This window comes from Sceloporus undulatus, chromosome 3, assembly GCF_019175285.1.
Source record: "Sceloporus undulatus isolate JIND9_A2432 ecotype Alabama chromosome 3, SceUnd_v1.1, whole genome shotgun sequence".
NCBI lineage: Eukaryota > Metazoa > Chordata > Lepidosauria > Squamata > Phrynosomatidae > Sceloporus > Sceloporus undulatus.
In genome coordinates, this window is record NC_056524.1 from 27,668,325 (window position 1) to 27,690,811 (window position 22,487).

Here is a 22,487-nt window from a genome sequence, read left to right on the forward strand (position 1 = left end):
TATTATTATTATTATTATTATTATTATTATTATTATTATTATTATTATTAACCTTTATTTATATAGCGCTGTAAATTTATATATAATATAAATATTAAATTATATTAATACTAAATTATTAAATATTATATATAATATTAAATAAATATTAAATTATATATATATTTATATATAATATTATATAAATATATACATACACTGATGAAAGACCAGATGTGGTGCTTAAAAGGTCATAAACAGTATCCTCGCCAATTAGGGCTGCTTCAACTATATCATTTTCCTGAGGGCTGACCTCATGAGGGCTAAAGATTTTATGAGATCCCTCATAATCAGGTAAACATAAAATTATGTCAAGACAACGTACAAACTACTCAAAGTGGCTGCTTTCTCAGCTGATCCCAGGCCAGATGTAATACAATTTGACAAAAGGCCACAGGCAGCCTTTATGTTGGTCAAGTGGCAGATTTTAAATAAAAACAAACAAATGAACAAAATGTTGGCATGTGGATGCCTGTTCTAAACAAAATGTAATAATTTGATTGGTGATAAAGTCTTTCAACAATCACTAGATCCAATATTGATAGGAATTACTGATAAGGGAAAATAATTTGCTTTTTCACATACAAATAAAAAAGAGGTTCCTTCATCGGGGACAATCCTCCTTTTCCCCCCATAGATACAATTATGGTACTTGTTCTACAAGAAACAATAGGTTTAGCAGACAGTGGTCTGAGCTTAGTTACCAACCTTACCAGTAGGCTCAGGCACTGCTTCACCTGAGCCAACAAGATAGGTAGTGACACTACCTATCTTAGCAAACAATGACAGAAATATCCTCAGTCCTGGCTGATTGGTGCTAAAGGGTGGGAGGAAGACTGCAGTCTTTCTTCCATCTTTGATAAGAAATTCAACAGACCTATGGGTCCTCTGAACTCTAAAAATTTGCTCGGATATACCATTCTCATAACTATTTTTATAAAAACAAAAGAGGCTTGTTCCAATCTTCTTTAATTCTACATTTAAAACAAACAAAAAACAAATTTTAGAGTGTGGTGCTAGAGCAAAATTGGGTCACTTGGTTTTTAAAAAACACAGGTTCAGACTGGAGATTCTCCAGAAAATCCTGGAGGCACTTCAGCTCCATGAATTCATGTGTCCCTGTTCTTAGTTGTAGTTGCTTCTCCATGCCAATCCACCTACCTCATCACAATTATTTACACATTGCTTACCAGGGTAAGCTTTTTCCATACAAGGCTCTACCATTCATTCTGTTGTTTTCTTCAGTGACACTCACTACATGGATAGGGACACATTAAAAATAGTGGGTCTTTTATTCATACCCATAACTTCACAATGCCCTGATCAGATCTGATTCTCTTTCATGGGATATCATAGATGTCGAGTTGTGCTTTCCTTCCTATCCAGATATGGTTTTCTGCTAACTCATGAAAAGAACAACCTAGTTCCATTTTAGAACCTACAACACTTTGGAGTGGTTGTAGACACGTTGCTGACCAGAGTCTACCTGACCAAACAAAGGGTAAGATCCATGAAGAACACCTTCAAGCAGGTAGGTTGTTCCCAGTTATCTGACCTAGTGTTACTGGCACACCTACAGTGTCTGATCTGCTTCAGTTAATAGTTTGCAATGAACACGAGGAGCCTAGAATGGTTCCTCTAGCTATTTAAAAAATAGATGGCACAGATAAATCACCTGTTCTGACATATACCAAATAAGTTCAAACCCCTTTGAACGGTGGTGGTTGCCACCAATTGAGAATGATTGTTTGATTTGGGCCCTGCTGGAGTTCCAAGTAATGGTGGAGGCCAGCTTAGGGTGACGGTAATCATTTTGTTACTCCCAATAAACAAATTACATAAATAAAAAATAAGATCAACAATCTCTACTCCACAATATAAACTGGCTTGAGCTACAACCGATAGTGTTTGTTTTCAACCACAACTACTAACAGCTCAATTCTGATTCAAGTTGACAAGTTAACATTAAAGTTTCATGTGAACCAAAGGACTTATCCAATCCAGATCACTGATGACAAAACCAACATTTCTAATAACTTGGTTCAAGAAATGATTTCAACATCTTTTTGTCACAATCAAAACAAGGCGTTGATAAAATTGTGGCTTGTCTTGGATGCATTTTAACATGCTAGAAGAAGATTGAGATATCTCTGTTATGAGAGATTTACAGTGCAGCTACTTCCTCCATTTACAGTGCAGCTACTTCCTCTGCACTAACAATAATCATATCCATCTAAGATAAATGTAGAACATGACATGGCCTTCATCTTCCACGTTTACATGCCACCATTGTTGGGTTGTCTTGAATCAAAAGAGGCTTCCTTTGGAAGACAAATCTTGTGGTTGTCACATAAGTGATATGCCTCAGTTCACCCACCATTGGTTAGGGAGCTTTGGTAAGTCCCATCTTATAGGATGTTTCCACCTCCATCGCTGGAAAAAAGAACATTGGTTCTTACCTGTGATATGTTCATTTTCAGAGATGTAGGTAGGAATATCCTCCCCACCCAGAACTGATGAGGCTGTTTCCCTTGGCTCTGCAAGGGTGGTTGTTAGTTATTTTTAGTTTGCTTTATGATAGTGTCTATTTATTATACTTATATTTGCATTTAATACTCTCTGAGTTTGTTTTCTATCCTTGGCTATAATATTGACTGGGGGATGGTGGGGGTTGCTCCCTCTGGTGGCGACTCCTTCAAGTCTGTTTTTTCCTGCCTATCTTGGAGCAAGAGATGGAATCAACTCATGTTATAGGATATTCCCACCTACATCGCTGAAAATGAACATATCACAGGTAAGAACCAATGTTCCTATTTGTAACCTGCTATATTAATGTGATGTTTTAAATTGTTTTTTAAAAATTGTATTTTTTAAGCATCTCTGTGAGCTCCCTTATGTCCAATTTAGGACAAAGACAGCATAATAAATAAATAAATAAATAAATAAATAAATAAAATAAATAAATATGCCCATGACAAAGTGATCTCAAGCCTCCAATGTACCATTGCTTTAATTGCTGACTCTCTTTACATAAGAGTACTTCTTGAATTTGGTCCCATTTCTGTTGAATTCCAACACATGTACCTCAAAAGAATCCACAACCCCTTATGTTTCTTCCAATATAAATGAGAAAATAAACTTTAACAGTACAGGTATCTCATGTTTCAGGAATTAGCAGTTTATAATGAACAAGACTGAGCATCATGAGCTGAGGCCATGACTAAACTTCCTTTCTTGATCTTAGTAAACATGCATGGGATACCTGTAAGCCAGTGGTCTACATTTGTATTTTTCTTGTGTTGAGAGGAACCTTAACAATATCTTGAATTTCTTGATTAGGACGACAAATGTGATAATAGCTTCATCTCTATTTAATAAGGGGAAAGAGGGTTTTAATTGTATGTTATTGGTTACTTTATTAATATTATGTTATATGTTCCATGTATGTAAGCTGCCTCGATCCATTGGGAGAGGCAGGGTACAAATAAACTACTACTACTACTACTACTACTACTACTAATTATTATTATTATTATTATTATTATTATTATTATTATTATTATGTGTCATGGTGCAAGGATGTATTTCTAAGATATGGCTAACTTAAAATGTTATATGTTTCAACAATTGTGCCATGTTCCTTTTTTACAGGTTGCAAGCTGCTATATAAACAAGATTTTGCAAGACGGTTAGGATTGCGGTGTGTTACTTGCAATTACTGCTCTCAGCTGTGTAAAAAGGGAGCAACTAAAGAACTTGATGGCGTTCTAAGAGATTTCTGTAGTGAAGAGTGTTGTAGAAAATTTCAAGACTGGTATTACAAGGTAATACAGTATTCAGAATACAGTTGGCCCTCTGTTTTCGCAGAGGATCCATTCCAGACCACCACCAGCCCCTGTGAAAATGGAAACTCACCAATATTCAAGCCCCTTAGGCTTGAATGGGGCGTGCGTCACAGGGGCATGCCCCATTAAAAATTACAGAGGTTGCCCCTCCATGAATATTGAAGACTGTGGACTGCAAGTCTGTGAGAAAGGAGGGGCGACTGTAGATTGAAAAACATGAAAAAATAAAGGTTACTTATTGTTTTTCAGTATGCTAACCAAACAGTGGGTAATACAGGCTTACATATTACATGGTACATAACCACACTTCAAATATAGTGTGATCAAAATGCTTTTCATATATTTTTAATGTATTCATTTTACTAAAAGATTTGCATCCTACTACTAGCATGAACTTTCAAGATAGACAGCAATATTAAATATAATACAGTAGTTAAATACAGTTAAAGCAACAAACTATAAATACTCAAGTACCAACATTGTAAGATACTCCATTTTTTTTAAAAAAATCATTATATTTGCTGGATTTTTTTAAAGATGCATGTCAAGAGGTACAGCTGCATTACAACCCGAGCCAAGTTGGGATGAGATGGAATGTGATTTATTGCAAGTGCTTTTAACCACAGTACAGTGGTACCTCGGGATACGAAATACCCAGGTTACGAAATTTCCGGGATACGAAAAAATCCCATAGGAAATAACTGTTCCGGGTTACGAATGTTTTTTTGGGTTACGAAAAAAATTTTGGTGCTTTTCGGCGCTATTTCACACGAAATCGCGGCTTTTCCCCATTAGCGCCTATGGGTTTTCGGCTTACGAAGGCTTTTCGGGTTACGAAAGCGGCCGTGGAACGAATTAATTTCGTAACCCGAGGGAGCACTGTACTGCTCAAATGTTCTTGGCATAAATAAGGATTTAACATATTGGCAAGGATTGTGTTAATAATTGCTTATTAAATTTACATTACTGCTGTGGGCAGTCTAGTAGTGATTTTTCTTTTTGGCAGCTATCTTTCACCCATTGCTGTTATTTTGTTGTGTGCTTTTTACAAGATGTATATTGTAGCAGTTAATTTTTTTCCTATGAAATTTAATTAATAATATTTAAATTGTTTTTAAGGCTGCAAGGTGTGATTGTTGTAAAACTCAAGGAACTCTAAAAGAAAAAGTACAGTGGCGAGGAGAGATGAAACATTTCTGTGATCAGCATTGCCTTCTCCGTTTCTACTGTCAACAAAATGAACCTAATATGGCAACACAGAAAGGACCAGAGAATTTACATTATGGTATGATTCTTCCCCTCTGCAACAACACACTACTTGCCTTAAAAAATCCACTTTACAAAAGAGTTTTTCTAAGACTCTGGTGCCCAGCCAAATCTTGTTGGATTTCATCTCCAGAAGTGCTAGCCAACAGGGCCAATAGTGAGGGATTTTGTATTTCAGAAACTAGAGTTTGAAACCCAATCTTCTAAGACAGGTTGAGAATTATTTGACCCATGGGAGCATTTGATCATCCAGGGACTCAAAGGAGGCCTCTCTCATTGCTGAAAAACATCACTCTCAAAATTGACAGTCATAGCCCCCAGAATCCTCCACAACTGCCCATGCTTGCTCTCAGAGAATGTATTGGAGCAAGGTTTGGCAGAACAATATTCCGGGATAGACCCCTATCAGCCTAAGTCTAAGTAGCCTGCATGGTCAATGGGCTTCTCTGTCTAGAATGAGCAGCATAACAAAACTTACAGCACACCTACCAAGGGAGAAGAAGAATTGAAAGAAGTGCCTCACTTCTAGGACAGGGAAGCAGTCTCCAAAACAGTTTCCTTCAGAGGAAGTGGGGCCTCTTCCAGATCTGCTTTCTGCCTCTTGAGGGATGACAATTCCCTCTTCTTCACAGAGGTTAGCAGCTTTCTCTCCCAACTCCCAATAAAAGAAAGAGGAACAAGCAGTTGGGTAGCTTGTGAAGTGGTAGGTGAAGTATGTGAAAGGCCCTGCTCTGTTTTTCCATGCATAGGAACAGCCAAGTGGCAGTGACCCAATGACAACGCAGAAGCCCTAGCATAATTGCATGGAGCAATTGAGGGAGTTTGTCATCCCAGTGTGACAACGTTTCCAATCCCAGCAACAAAAACCAAGTGCCAGAGGACATGCACTCAATCCTGCTATCATGAAATGTTATAGCTGGCAATTACATGCAGGCAGGATTGTAAGCAGTGCAACCACTCCTCCACCCATGGTGCAGCACAGACAGTGGACCACAGGACAGATTCAGCAAGCCAGCAATAATATGACAGTTAATCTGTTGTGTGTCTGATTTAGCCTAAGGGAATAAGGAGAAGGATGGTGTTTTGTGGGAATCTTACAAACTCTTGTTTGTCCTAGCTCCCCTTTCCAAGAAGAAGACATGAGTCTTGTTTACTCTATCAGTACTACAGGAACAGCTCTAGGCGTGACAAGATTTGTGGGGTGATCCCCCAGCTTGTATCAGGCAGCAGGTTCTCATCTCAAAATCAGGAGCAGTTCCAGGCAACATAGCCCCTGCTCAGGCCACCCAACTAGATGGGAGCATTGTTTTAACCATAAGGCAAAACCCTCTTCTGAACGAGGCAAGCAAGAAAGGCAGTTGAACACTATGTGATTCACCAGAAAGCTGAACCACTTCTCCAGTGTCTGTCCTTTTCAGATCACCAGATGAGGAAGGTAGTTCGAGAGGGTTAAGTCTTTGTGTTTCACTCCACACTCAGAGAAACTCAGAGAAACATTTTTCCAACACAAATCAAAAGAAGAATACTTCCACAGATCAGAACAGCCACACAGCCATTCAGCATCTCACCCAGATCTATTTCCACGTAGCCCTGGGGACAGGGCTCTCCTAGTTCTAGTTGGCTTCCTCCATAGAATGAGAACAGCAATTCACAGTTAATACAAGGTTTTTCCCCCCTCTCATTCTTTGGAAGATACTACATTTGGGTCAGCCTTGGTTAGTACTTGGTTGGGAGACTGCCAATGAATACCGGGTATTGTCGGCTATATTTCAGAAGAAGGAACTGGCACAACCACCTTTGATATTCCTTATCTAAGAAAACTCTATGAAATTCATGGCATCGCCATAAGTCAACAGACAACTTGAAGGCACATACACAGGCATTCTCCAAAACAAATTAAGCCTTGATATCAGTTCATTAAATTGGTAACATTCAAATATGTCAGTCCAAGGGGCCTAGAAGTTCCAAGCACTTGATGATTCAGTGGTGCATTTAGAATGGAAGCATTGTTTTTACCTTCTACAACTGCATTTGAAAGAATGAGTTATATTAATCTTATCTTATCTTGCATTTGTAGATCAGGGTTGTCAAACTCCCCGAACAAAAGTCACAGTAAGTAAATCATAACTGACTCTGTGTGTGTGCGTGTATGCGTGTGGATGTGCATATGTAGAGTTCTCACAGTAAACTCCCACAGTCTCTTAAGCCCTAATATGGAAAAGGTTTCTGCCAGTCTCTACTTCAGCACAGGGACATAGCCAAGGGGTGGGGTTCTTGGGGTCCGGACCCCCCCTTCCATTAGAAAAATGAATGGTGTGTGCTGCTGCTCTGCTGTGCCCAAGCCCCATTATAATAGTGGCACTTAGTCTGGAACCCCCCCCCCCTTCCTAAAATCCTGGCTATGTCCCTGTTCAGCAGACCAACCTGCTACTTAATTCATTCTGAAGTCCTACTGTGGAAAAGATTTCTACCTGCTGTGAACCCCTCCCTTTGTTCTGATGTGATGAAATTGCAAATTTAGTTATCAGATTTTTGATGAAGCTGCAAAGTTAGCTAGCAACTGTATGATTAAATAGGCCATGTTTAAAATCTGTTGAGACTTACTATGCTTGCTTAGGATCATCCTGCATATTGTTTTATATCCAAACTAACATTCAAACCATTGATATAACATTCACATTTATACTTATAAAAACTTTGAAAACACAATTAACATTAAGTGAGTATGTTTATTCAGGATGCTTCGTGGTGACTTGCCATTTATTTATTTACTAAAATATTTATATCTTGCCTTTTATCCAAAGATCTCAGGGCAGCTATAAATTCTATTTTAAAAAATTAATAATTACAAAGTTTAAAGATTAAAAATATATTAAATAGTTTTCAGTTTAAAAACAGACAATTTAAAACTGGTTAAACATTGAATAAAATACTGTAACTACAAAACATGTGCAGTCTGATAAAATTAGTTTGGACCAAAAGCTTTAATAAAAAGCCAGGTTTAAACTTGATGCTGGAATGATTCGAAGGTTGGCATCGTTCGGGCCTCAAGAGGGAGGGAATTCCACAACCAGGGCGCCACAACAAAACAGGCCCTCTCCCATGTCCCCCCACAATGTATTTCTCCTCCAGAACAGATGGGACACAGAGGATGACTGCTCCAATAGATCTCAATTCTTGGACAGATATATATAGGGAGAGAGGCACTCTCAAATATTGAGGTCCCAAACTGTTTCAGGCTTTAAATGTTATTGTGAACACCTTGAATTCAGAACAGAAACATTGGCAGCCAGTGCAATTCCTTTAAAATAATTTTTATATGATATGTGAAAGGAATCTCAGTGAGCAGTCTAGCTGCTGCATTTTTCACTAGCTGGATTTTCTGAATTGTCTTCAAGGCCCCACATAGAGTGCATTGTAGTAGTCTAATTAGGAAGGTACCAGTGCATGGACTACTGTGTCCATGTTATCTCTGTCCAGGAAAGGCTATAGCTGGTGGACAGATCAAGGTTGGCTCCAAGCACTCCAAAAATCAAGTCTATCTGGGCCTCTAATGTCAAGGACAGATCTAGGAGTGCCCCAGACTATTTACCTGGTCCTTCAGGGGAGCGAAGCCCCATCCAGTGCAGGCAGTAGGCACAATTTGTCAAACCACCAATCCACAGAGCCTCCATCTTATTGGTATTCAGGTTCAGTCCAAATCAGCTTCATGCCATGGGTTACAAGGGAGGAAGAGAGAGTGAGCTTGAGCCCAAAACTTGCTAATGTATACAGAAATTGGAGTAACTTTAAAATTAGTTCAATAAAAATTTACAGTCCCAAGCTGCTGTCATCACAAATACTCCAAAAGAAAGCAAGTTACCATTATAATTAGTTTTGTAAAAGTAACTTTCCCACTTCTCAAAAGTGACTAAATATTTACTTTACAAAATATAAATATTAATTGTGCTGGCCTCTGTTAAAAATGCAGTCCCTCTAATTCATCTCATCTATGTCTTAGCACTTCCAACAGAGCTTGAGACAATCCCAACCTGGCACTTGAACCATTTAGTGTTCTTCCACAATTTACTGAGGCCAATTATTGCAGTTGTTGGAATTATAAAAGTAACTAAAATTTACAGCAAAGAGTCTTGTGGAACTTAAAGATTACTAAATATTATTTGGCATAAGCATTCACGGACTACACCCTAGTTCATCAGAGCCATGGAGTGTTACCTGAGTGGACATATAGCCATCCTGCATCTAAAAAGCTTGCATCTAAATTAACTGTAAATGAATTCATTTTTTAATATGCTAATATTGGGTAATATCCTTATTTACAGGGATCAGCACCACCTCCTTCCCCAACACCAAATAAAGAAATGAAGAACAAAGCTGTGCTTTGCAAACCTCTGACAATGACAAAAGCTACATACTGTAAACCCCACATGCAGACGAAATCTTGTCAGACAGGTAATTTAAAAATAAAAAAGTTATCATAAGGCAGGCCTTTTGTCAGAATATAATTTTTAATTTTGCCATTTTATGGTACAGTGCTTATATATGAAAGTAAATTGTCTTTCATTTTAGATGATGGCTGGAAAAAAGAATACGTACCTGTGCCTGTACCAGTACCTGTATATGTACCTGTTCCTATGCACATGTGTAGTCAAAATGTTCCAGTTCCTACAACAGTTCCTGTTCCAGTAAGTTCTATTTCAGTCGTGTTTTTGACTTCATTGCATTTTATATTCCTTAAAAAGAGCTGTTTCATTCTATATTGCTGTCATAAAATATTGCAATGTGACACTGAAGTTCTTCTACTTCAGTTTTGTAGGAACATTAAACATAGCCATTGGCTACAAAAAGAAATACAAGCTAAATGTGACAGCATATTTATATCTTTACTATGCGATTGGAGCATATTAATACTGGAGATCTTATGCATACTTACAATTTTCCGTTAAACTTCACCAAATGTTACATTTCTGCCCATTCTGCTCTCTGGCATGTTTGCTGTTGGTTGTGCTTTGTCAATCGGAAATTATTTATATCATTCCTATGTAGGTACCTGTTCCAGTTTTTCTGCCCACCACATTGGATACCAGTGAGAAAATACTTGAAGCAATAGCAGAATTAAAGAATAAAGGCCCTTCCAACCTGGAAGAAGTGGCTGGGGTTTCACCAGCAGTCACAGAAGATATTCCTGAGAAAAATGAGAATGTAGAACCTGCAGAACTAATAAGTATGTCATACAAGATTTTATTAAAATTAAACTAATATTGTTGGATTCATATACACCACATTGGGACCCGGCATGGTTTATGAGAGCTTGTAGTGATTGATTAGAATTCTGGCAGCCCAAGGTTCAGACATGCAAACCCAGTGGGTGACCTTGAGCAAGTCACACTCTCTCAGCCTAAGAAGAAGGTGTTGGAAAATGTCTCTGAATAAATCTTGTCAAGAAAATTCTAGAATAGGGTTGTCCTAGCCCGAAAACCCTACAAAACACTTCCCTAAATTATTTCTTTAGGTATACTGCCTTCCTGAGTCAGAGATAGTTTTAAGGAACATTTTAAAAAATGGTGGATTCTACATTGGTTTATATTTCTTTCCTATATGTGGATCTCTTTCATCTTATAACTAGGTTATATCATCACTTAAGTTGTCCTCCTGTCCCTGTCCTCCATCCCCCCTCCTCTAGAAGAAGACTTCTATGCACCTCATCCCATTTTCATTTGTGGAGGAGGGGGAGAAACATTAGCAGAATACCACAAGGCCATAACCACTAAAGGCAGAACTGTTTGTGGAGAATCTCTAACAGGAGTGTGTTGGGTACTAGAGGACAATACAGATGATTATATGAAAGAGAGTGCTCATGCATAGGCTTCCCTAAATGAAAAGTCGAAGTCTTTCACAGTTTCGTTGCTGGCCAGAACATGGCCACATAGCCCCAAAAAACCCACAAAACACTTCCCTAAATGACTTATTTAGCAATGCTGCCTTCCTGAGTCTTATACAAGGTATTCTTCAGATGATAGGCACTATCTATCCTCAGAAGCTCATGAAGCAAAGGATGCCAGTCAGTTATTTATTTTCCAGACTGTGGTATATAGGATTTTTTCCTGTTTTGTAATTTTCCTAAAATTAAAATGGACTGTGTAGGTTAGGGGATTCTGGGAGTTGTAATTTAAGATAATAATAATAATAATTCCCCAGCTCTGACAGTAGATACCTGCTCTTCCCTTACATGTTCAGGTAAGCTAGTCTACCATTTGACTTTGTTTGGCTCTTTACTCATTTCACTTATGACTCCATACATTACATTGTAACTTGGCCATTCTTAAATTATAGGTGAAGTAACTGAGACAGATGTGCTGCAGCCTGAGACAGAAACACAGATATGCCTGCCTGATGTTCCATATGAGCCTGACCTTGATATTGAAGTTGATTTTCCTAGAGGTTTGTACACTAACTTTTTAAACAAATAGTGTGAATGTTGAAATGGAGCACAACTTGTTTTCAATGTGTGGTGTCATCCTTCTGGGAAAACTGTGTTGGATTATTATTATTATTATTAACAACTTTATTTATATCCCACCTTTTCCCCATGACTGGGACTCAAGACAGCTTACACATTAAAAGGTTATAATTAAAACATACAAAAAATCAACATTAAAACTAAATTAAACTATTAAGCATTTTAAAATATATTTTAATATTTTTATTTTAATAATATAAAACATCATATAAGGTGAATCTTTCTACTTTGGGGCATAAAGTATTCTAGTAGCTGAGAATTTATTGAACAATTCTTCCAAGTTTCTTCTCCATAAACTATTAACCATATTTAAAACATACACTCTAAAAAGATTATAAATGTTACACAACATAGTTTCAAACAGTACAGCACTTAGATCCCTTTCTTAGAAGCTTTCAAATCTAAAAACCTATTTGATTTTAAAAAAAGTTTTGCCTGTGAGACAGTGAGGAGGCCGTTCTAGCCACCCAAGAGAGGGAGTGTTCCCCACCAACCATATCTATGAAGGTAGTGGGACTGAGAGGAAGGCCTCACCTGTGGGTCTCAGCCCAAGGAGGCTCATAAAGGGAGATACAATCCATAAAATAATAATAATAATAATTATTATTATTATTATTATTATTATTATTATTATTATTATTATTATTTATAGCCTGCGTTTCCAGGGTAGATCAAAGCGGGTTACAACAAGGCAAAAGAAATACAAAAACAGAATACAAGACATACAATATAAACATCATAAAAACAGCTCATTACGTTTAAAACACTATAATAGCCTGGATCTAAGCTGTATAACCAGAGTTTTGAACTGTAATTGGAAACAGACCATCAGCCAAGGAAGCTGTTGGAGAAAGGGGGTTGTATGATCCCTGAAACCCAGTTACAGTTTCTCTAATTTAGATGCAACACTCTTACAATGCAGTTAAGTTTTCTTACTTGAGGCTTCAAAATGGGGAGCAATTCTATACACATATTTCAAATCTCATCATTTTTAAAACGAGGAAAGGATGATAGGAACATAAATATCTTACCAGATCACACCAATAAATACAGGTTCAGAATTCTCTCTTCTACTTTGAAGGTTTCCAAGTATGGCATGATGGTGAGAAATCATCACCCTTAATCTGGTATGGTATAGGAATTCACATATAGGAGATTATACCCATTGCTGCCCAGATAGAAGCAGGGAATCATATGACTACAGTTCCGTAACATCTGTTTAACAGAGGCATACTGCCTTTGATTATGAGTGTTTGAATTGGCTTTATTATTAATTTTATTTTTACTTTTACAATCACAGGAAAATCATGTGTAAAATATATTACAAACATATTTCACATTAAAATGTATTACACTGTACATAATGCTTCAATCAGTTAAACACACCTGAAGAGACAGTTATAGATTATATGCTAGTTAAACATTTTATGGGCATTAAATTCTAATTTATGTGCAGCAACAGAAGAACTTGAAACTGAAAATGAATTTTTGCTGCCACCTGTCTTTGGAGAGGAGTACGAGGAACAGCCAAGACCTCGAACTAAAAAGAAGGTATTGCTTATGTGATTGAAATATGTTGTAATAAGCAAATTAAATGTGTGGCAAATGAAATGTATTATTGGCTTTTAGCCTATTTATGACAGCAGCCTAAAGTGGCCCAACCATGAGGAAATGTGAGGTGACTGCCTCACTGGCTGAAGTTTACTTGTTAATAAAGGTGAAAGAAAGCCAGTGTGACCCATAAGGCAAAGGATTTTGAAAAGGAATTTCACACAAGCCACACTGAAATGGAAGGAAGCTGTGCGACAGCACTACAGTGTTCCTGTACATCTCTTTTCTCTGGATTGGTGTGAGATAAGGAATCTACATAATGTGGATTTCTCCCTATCATTGTCCAGAGACAGGCAGAGAAAAGTTAAGGTCAGTGAAGAAAAGACTGAGAGGTGACCTGATTGTACTCTTTTAAATACCTCAAGGGCTGTCACACAGAGGCAAGCCTGTTCTCTGCAGCCCCAGAGGGGTAGGACCAGGTCTAAAGATTTGAAGTGACAGGAGAATAGATTTTGACTAAACATTAGAAGAAACTTCTTAACAATAAGAGCAGTTCGGCAGTGGAACCAATTGTCTAAAGAACTGGTGTTGTCCCCTTCTCTAGACTTCTTCAGAAAGTGGCTGGGCAGCTTCTTGCTGCAGATGCTTTAGTTGGAGGTCCTCTATTGAGCAAGGCCCTTTCCAACTCTATTATTCTATGTCTCTGTGAACTTCTGCTACTTTTTAGGGTGCTGTTCGTCAACCTCCACAGTCCCTTCCCTGCCTGTGCCCAGAGTAGAGCTCCTTCCTGTTACTTCTGCATTCTTTACTTCTTTCTTGCATTCCTGGCTTAATTCCAATTTTTCAGCCTTATGTATATGTTATGATGTCTATCCTGTGCTTACCTTTTTCTGTTTTTTTAAAATTAGTTCATTCTATTCTACATTATTATTTCCCTTTTTTACTACTCCCTCTTGTTTTTATCACTCCAGTAGAAGATAATCTGATCCCCCTTTTCATTTCAGTGGGACTTTCTTTGGAGAAATTGTGGCTAGTATTAAATTAAGGAAGGCTTCCATTTTGCTTTTCTAACCAACTCTGCAAATAGCTTTTAAAATGATGAAATATTTTTGTTGTTTCATAGTTATACATATCTAATTAGTCATAGCTAATCAGATAGCCAAACAGAAAGCTACTTTTCTCACTTTGTTTCTAGAAATGGTTTTGTCAAGTGTCAAAATGATGGTTCTTAACATATAAGTAATCATATTACTATTTACTGCATGATTAAGCCAACTCTTTGACTGTAGTGCAGAACAATTCTCAAAAGAGATGATAGTATAAGGAACTAATCATATGATTTGAGCACAGTGAAGCACAAGTATTACCTTGGTCTTTATAAATCTGGTGGACAGCTAGTAGTTGTGGTTTAACTTGCTTTCATCTGTCCATAGTAGAGTGTAGAATTACTGACTGTAAGTTCAATGTTAATAAGCAGTGATATTTACAGGTCTGTTTTAATGGCAGGGAGCGAAGAGAAAAGCAGTGTCAGAATACCACTCTCAGGATGATAGCTCTGAGAATTCAGAGTGCAGTTTCCCCTTCAAGTATGCGTATGGTGTAAATGCATGGAAACACTGGGTAAAAACTAGGAATCTAGATGAAGATCTGCCAGTATTAGATGAGCTGAAATCAAGTAAGTATTTCCTAATTAGTTATAAGTCTTAGGTCTAAAACAAACAGCCAGTGTACTCCATTAGATACGTGTTTTGAACTTGGAAGTGTGCTTGGATTGATTACTGGGGTGGCATTGGGCAAGTCACTCTCAGCTTTATAGCCTGGTCAGTGAAATGGGTTGCAGCAATTTATCTCAAAGAATTATTCTCAGTTCCAAGTAGCTAAGCTTTAGAAATACAGAAGATACTGACATTTTAGTGAAAAGCTCTCTCTCTCTCTGCTTTGTATCTGATTTATAATGTCTTTGTACATATTGTTACCTTTCTTTACTCTTCTGTTAGATGCTTTATCTTATTAGGAAGGACTTATTTTTCATGATGCACTCTGTTTTACAATGCAGCAAAGACAGTGAAATTGAAAGAAGATATTACATCACATACCCCTGTTGAATTAAACTTTGGATTGGCACATTTTGTTAATGAAATCCGAAGACCAAATGGAGAAAACTATGCACCTGACAGTATTTATTATCTATGTCTTGGGATTCAGGAGGTGAGTAATAAAAATAGTGATGTAATTATATGGGATACATCAAGGATGAGCAACATGGGTGGTTCTGAGGGAGAGTTTTCTGGCCCCATGCATTCCAGGAGCCATATGGACTACTGTGCTTTTTTAAAAAAATGAGGAACAGGTTTGGAAGTATACAGAGGCCCACTTCAGGTTTTGAGATATATATATTTATTTTAATGCCGAAGAGTGTGCAGGGGGAAGGAGCCTGTGGCCTGTTTAAAAAGTGAATCACTGCTCTTGGAAGCTTTCAGGAGATGTAATTCACTGGGGGTTTTTTGCAAGAAAAAGGGCAAGAGGCCACAAGAACAGCATTGGAGGACAAATGGGACAGTGGGGCAGCACTTTCCCCGCTCCTATGATAGATTTTCTGATTTGTTTTTAATTAAAAGAGTAGAAATTGCAAAACATAGAATTATTTGTTAAAGTAATAACCACATTTGCACATCACCGAGACATGATTTAATGTGATGTATGCACACCAGAATGAAGTCAAGTAAATCTCAGCCCCCCCACCATCCTTCCAAATGCTGGGATGGGGATTGACAGTTTTTAGTTTCACTTCCCAGGAATTTTGTCTTGCCATCATGTGCTATCTGGGGACCATGACTTACAGTAATGACCCAAATGTATACAAATCTGCACACTGCAAAGAAAGTGTATAGAGGAATATTTTTCTCCTTTTTTATGATACTAGACCCTGGGTCATTAACTGAAGCTGAATTGTAGGAGATTCAGAACAGATAAAAGAATGAATTTCTTTCACAGCATAATTAGATGGCAGAATTCACTGTCTTGTGATATAATGATATATGCTAACTTTGATACTTAGAAGGTGATCAAACAAATTAATAGCGGACAAGACTATTGATAACTGCTAGTTGTTATGGATATCTGTTTTGACCTGTACCAGAAATCCTGTGCCTCTCTGTCAATTTCTGGTGAGTGCACAAATGTTGCCTGTGGACTTCCTATGGGCAACTGGTCAGCCTGTCACACCTCCGACTTTGCCTCCAAGGTGCACTCTGGTTCGGTGGCGCTCGGAAGGCATGCTTGGCTCCAAGCCTCCAATCTTGCACCACATAATATGTTATGTTATTGCTATATGCTTGAAGTAAACCAAATGACTATCAAATGCACTTTACAACTTTTTGGAGTTATTGTTGCTAATAAATACAATTTACATGAACTTTATAAACGAACCATGGTCTTTACTGGCCTCTGATCTTATACTGCAGGCCCAAGGGACCCAACGACAATGCAGGAGAGCAGCAAGAGGGTGTGATGGATTTTTAAACTCCCCCCCCCCCCCCCCGCATTTGTTGGATTGCTGCATCAAAACTTCTTGGTCCAACTTCTTGGATCTCACTCCCATATTTTTCCATTTAGCAAGCCTCAACAGAGTTGTTAAACAGAGGGACAGTTGTTATCTTTTCAGTGAAATGCGATCATATGTGATATGCCTTACTTTCATGAAGAAACATTTTGAAGTAAATGTTCATCTTTTTGTTTGTTTGTATACTAAATTTTATACTTTTCTTTTTCTATAGTATCTGACCGGAAGCAATCGAAAGGATAACATCTTTTTGGATCCTAATTATCAAACATTTGAGCAGGAAATAAATAAAATACTCAGAAGCTGGCAACCAAGCATACTTCCAGATGGTAACTGTTCTTGTTGCTATCATTTTTGTCTCTTCTTTCTGATCTTATGTTCCTTATCCATTTCAGACCAGTACAAGTCACAATACTTTTTTAACATGTAGAATTATAAATATGTTTCATGAATTGTATTGTGATGAAGTATAACTTTAAATTTATGAGTCAGTCTGAAGAGCTAAGATTACTTTTTTTTTTATTCTGAGAGGGTGAACAATTTAGTTTGGTTCAGCCTATTTTCTAGGTTGATGTGAATGAGACTTCCAAAATGGTTAACATTTCCTCATGGCACCAGACAAGGAAGTCAGGAATCATATGACATACAATTTCTGTCTTGGTTTTGGAGCCAGTAGTCCTTCCCTTCCAGAACATTGTGTTACTCACGTTATTCTCCATTCCTCTCATCCTTAATCATTTCTATGCTTTTCATCAAGATTTTAGTTCTTTAGGTTTTTTTCATCTTAGTGTGTGTAGCCTTTGAGGAGAAGAATCTTCACATTCAACTCATATTATCTGTTTTTAACTTCATATATTTCTCTGTTTTGTGCTGGAGTTCACTGAACATTGACTAGGAAATCTAACAAGTCAGAGAATAAATTTATTATTTCTCAAATAAGACAGATAGGGAACCAAAATCAAAAGTAGGCTTCAAATCCTGGTGAGGTAGTTGTGGACTTGTCAATTTAATTTGTAAGCTACTTGTGTCTCAGTTTGGGGGGGGGGGAGCTGGATAATAATAACAATAATAAGTGCTTTATCCCCACAATAGCAAAGACAGTTCTCAGGTGATCCAGTGCACGACAGTCATTGTGATCTGGATTCAAGCCCTGTCATACAGACAGTACTTGCCATCATGGTTCAAGCCATCACATACAGGCCAGCCTACTTCAGTTGGGAATGTTTTGCCAGCTCCTTCAATGCACTATTTTGTCCTTGGTGTCAGAGCTAGAAACACATTGAAGAGGGAGAGGAGTTAACTGTATAAGAGAATACAGAGCTCATACACCAAGGGGAAAAAAATACCCACAGACAGTGAGTGGATATTTAGTGAAATCAGAGGATGCTAGAGGGAACCAGCTAGGAAGAGCCATCTTGCTACTTTATTTCCTCAAGCCACAAATATTTAGTGTCAGATATTGGGCTACAAGTTACAACACTTTTCCTGGCCACAAGAGGGTGATATTGGCTTATAAGGAAAAATCTACATTATATATCTCCTCACTGGTCAGATACTGCGGAGATCATGGTTTCTAGAATTACATAATGTCTGCTCCTGGCCAGATAGATCTTTAAAAGAAAACTTATATCTGAGGGATGGTAAAAGAGAAATCTGGGAATTCTATAGCCTTCCTTTTCTCTTCACCCTGAAATAAAAGTAAAGAAAAAAGTATATAAAGAGATCTTGTAGCACTAGCACCTTCAAGACTAACGAAAGAAAGAAAGAAAGAAAGAAAGAAAGAAATCAAAGTACATTTGGGGTTTGGTTTTTTATTTATTAAAATTATTTTTATTCAATAATTGAGTAAACACATAAACACAAACTATTCACAGTGGTGCCTCGGGTTACGAATTTAATTCGTTCCGCGGCCGCTTTCGTAACCCGAAAAGCCTTCGTAAGCCGAATCGCCATAGGCGCTAATGGGGAAAAGCCGCGTTTCGTGCGAAAAAGCCGAAAAAAGCACCAAAAAATTTTTTCGTAACCCGAGTAAACATTCGTAACCCGGAACAATTATTTCCTATGGGATTTTTTCGTATCCCGAAAATTTCGTAACCTGGGTATTTCGTATCCCGAGGTACCACTGCATTTATTTGTGAAATCGAAGGCTTTCATGGCCGGCATCCATAGTTTTTTGTGGGTTTTTCAGCTCACTAATAGAATTCTAAAAACGTATTACAATAAAACAGTTAAAATCTCATCTAAAAATAACAAAGTTACAAACATTAAAACCACATTAAAACCATGAGAGCCACCCTATATAACAACTAGCCAAGCCACCCCATGATTATACATGAAAAGCCTGCTTAAATAAAACTGGTTTTTCATCTGTGGCGGGCATCTTCAGAGAGTGTTTGCCTGAAAAGGACTTGGGTAATATTATGTGACCGGCAGGAGTGATTTGCATGTGTATTGCTAATGAGGCCTGCCATTAGCAACAAAACAATACACATGCAAATCACTCCTGCCTTTCCAGGTCACACAGTGTATATACCCAGGGCCGGCTCTTCCATATAGGCGACCTAGGCGGTCGCCTGGGGCACAGGAAAATCAGGGGCGCAATTTGAGCTCCTCTTGGATCACACGGGCACACACAGCTCCGACCGAGCCCAAGGCGCCAAACATTCTTCTCTTGCTGCCCTGGGTTTGCTGGGCAGCGCTGCCCAGGGAAAGCAGAGGGCGCTTGGCTGGAGCGTGCACATGCGCTTGCGCAGCTCTAGCCCCAGCCGAGCAGCAGGAGGAGCGAGTATGGCGCCCTGGGGCTGGAGCTGCGCGCATGCACACTCCAGCCAAGCACCCTCTGCCTTTCCCTGGGCAGCACAGCCCAGCAAATCCAGGGCAGCAGGAGCAGCAGCAGGGAAAGGCAGAGGGCGCTTGGCTGGAGTATGCACGCCAGCAGCTCCAACCCCAGGGCGCCAAAAGTGCTCCTTCTGCTGCCCTGGGTTTGCTGGGCTTTGCTGCCCCAGCAGGGAAAGGCAGAGGGAGAAGTCCCAGAAGCCCCGACCCCTTCCCTCAAGAGGCGCAGCGCGAGTCACCGGAGGAAGAGGAGAGAGGCTGGGAGAGAAAGGGCTTGGAGGAACCCGAAAACAACAATAAGAAGAAAGAGGAGCCTCCTCGTCCTCCTGATGCTTTTCGCCCTGGATGGGGGGGGGCGCTGGGGAGGAGAGGAGCCCAGGCAAAAAGGCATGTGCCTCTCTTCATGCATCCAAGGGAGCCTTGAGAGCCCAGCCAAGAAGAGCAGGCAGTTGGGGCTCCTTTCCCAGCCTTCCCTCTAGGACTAGGGGCTCCAAAATAGACACACACTGCAGAAATCAACCCTTTTTTGAGACCCCTTTAACTGCCCTGGCTCCATGCTGGGGAATCCTGGGAACGGTAGTTTAGGGAGACATTCTCTGTCAGGCTTCTCTGTCAAAGGGAGCTCTAGGGCTACAAGAAGCCACAGTTCCCAGGAACTACAATTCTGGGGATGATAGTTTGTTCTCAACTTTATTTTTGCTGTTGTTCATTTCTTTATATGAACCAGGGCAGTTAAAGTGGTCTCCAAGTGGATTATTTCTGTATATATACATAAATATAGTGTGTGTGTGTGTCTGTGTCTGTGTGTCTGTGTGTATACATACTATATTTATGTATATATATATACAGAAATAATCCACTTGGAGACCACTTTAACTGCCCTGGTTCATATAAAGAAATGAAGCCTAAGAAGTGTGTGTGTATACAGACACACATACATACACATACTATATTTATGTATATATACACTGAGTCTTAGCAGCAAGGATTTCAGATTCCTATAGCACATAAAGCCAAGGTCCAAAACGCACTGCAGAAACAATCCAGTCTGAGACTGCTTTAGCTGCCCTCAGTGTTAGGGAGTTGTGGGATTTGTAGTTTATTGTGGCACCAGAACTCTCTGACAGAGAAAGCTCAACGTCTCACAGAACTACAGTTCCCAGAATTCCCCAGCACTAAGCCAGGACAGTTAAAGCAGTCTCAAACTGGATTCTTTCTGCTGTGCACTTTGGACCTTGGCTTCCTTCTCATATTGTGGATGTTGCTCTTGTGTGCTTCCAAGTCATTTCCAACTTATGGCAACCTCATCCTGGGGTTTTCTTGGCAAGATTGCTTCAGAGGGGGTTTGCCCTTGCCATCCTCTGAGGGTGAGAGAATGTGACTTGACCAAGGTCACCCAGTGGGTTTTCATGGCTCAGCCAGAATTCGAACCCTGGTCTCAGAGAATGCTCCAATGCTCAGAATGCTTCCTTTCATGTGTTGTGTTTTTTCTCTCTCTTCTTCTATTCCCAATGAATTAGTAGTTGTGAATTTGGGTCTTGGAATTATGCTGATAGGCATGTCAAAATGTTCTCCATTTTGAGCATCGCTTAGAAACATGAATTTATATTGTTTTTTATAAATGTTTTTTCGCTTTTAGTTGGTTGTGTCCTCCATTTTTCTTGAACGTCCTACAATTTGTCCTATATCGTGCCCTACATTTTTCCTACACTTTGAGGGCCTACCGGGGGGGGGGGGCAAAATATTTCTGGCCTAGGGTGGCCAAATACCTAGAGCCAGCCCTGTATATACCCAAGTCCTTTCCAGGCAAACATTCTCTGAAGATGCCAGCCACAGATGCTGGCAAAACGTCAGGAAGAAACTCTTCTAGAACATGGTCACATAGCCCGAAAAACCCACCCCCCCCCAAATTTATTTATTTATTTATTTATTTATTCGATTTATATCCAGTCTTTCTCCCTGTAGGGGACCCAAGGCAGCTCACAAATAGAATTTTAAAAACGTATTACAATAAAACAGTTAAAATCTCATCTAAAAATAAAGTTACAAACATTAAACATGATACCTACCCTATATAACAAATAGCCAAGCCACCCCATGATTATACATTAAGAGCCTGTTTAAATAAAGCTGTTTTTGCTTGCCGACAAAAGGCAAGCAAAGAGGAGGCTAGCCTTGCTTTTCCTGGAAGGGCATTCCAGAGGGCAGGAGCAGCCACCAAGAAGATATATGTAAAAAGAAGGTGGGGAAAGAGGGGGGAAACCATCTTCTTTTGTCCCTCCCTTTCTCCCTCATTTGAGAAGAAAAGGAAAGGAAAAAGAAAAAAAGCAAAAGAAAACATGTATCTATATCTATAGAAAGAAAATAAGCAAAAGGCAAATAGAGAAAAAAAAAAGATTAAGACTTCCTACATATTCCCTAGCTGTATTCTTACTTAGCAACCCTACTGCCTTCTCCTATGTACTGTTATCCTTATATAGTCTAAATATGTACTCACTAATTATCTACATTCCATTTATTAACCATTCTACAATAATGAAAACAACACACAACAAAAATCAGAATAAGGCTTCACTATCTAGCTATTAAATCCTAACACACTAATTTCTTCTTTTATCTGCTTAATGTATTCTATAGATGGTTCCCATGTTTTCATATACATCTCTATTGGTTTTCTCCTCATTGGAGAAATTGTGAAATTAGTTAATTTGTCAGATTGGACCATTTCTATTGGGGTTTATTTTTGAGAGAAGGAAAAACCTTAGAAATGTCATACATTTCTAAGCCTTCCCAATGTGTGATGGAATTTGGGCTTGTAGAGCCATCAAGGAGGGATTCTTATTTCTGAAGAGAATTTTTTAGTTAAATC

General features: G+C 38.7%; 1 protein-coding gene across 8 annotated transcripts in view; it reads left to right on the forward strand.

The window, feature by feature from the left end:
- Positions 1-22,487, forward strand: part of ZMYM2 (zinc finger MYM-type containing 2) — a 112,862-nt gene that overhangs the window by 85,264 nt on the left and 5,111 nt on the right. For 5 of the 8 annotated variants that reach the window (XM_042459375.1, XM_042459379.1, XM_042459378.1 and 2 more), the window contains 11 exons: positions 3,691-3,863; positions 5,004-5,169; positions 7,228-7,262; positions 9,473-9,602; positions 9,720-9,835; positions 10,197-10,374; positions 11,484-11,591; positions 13,127-13,221; positions 14,728-14,896; positions 15,278-15,429; positions 16,998-17,112. In XM_042459375.1, the coding sequence (XP_042315309.1) occupies positions 3,691-3,863; positions 5,004-5,169; positions 7,228-7,262; positions 9,473-9,602; positions 9,720-9,835; positions 10,197-10,374; positions 11,484-11,591; positions 13,127-13,221; positions 14,728-14,896; positions 15,278-15,429; positions 16,998-17,112 (1,437 nt within the window). Of the gene's footprint in view, positions 1-3,690; positions 3,864-5,003; positions 5,170-7,227; positions 7,263-9,472; positions 9,603-9,719; positions 9,836-10,196; positions 10,375-11,483; positions 11,592-13,126; positions 13,222-14,727; positions 14,897-15,277; positions 15,430-16,997; positions 17,113-22,487 lie in introns of those variants that run through there. The other 3 variants (XM_042459377.1, XM_042459381.1, XM_042459380.1) reach the window with 3 other exon arrangements.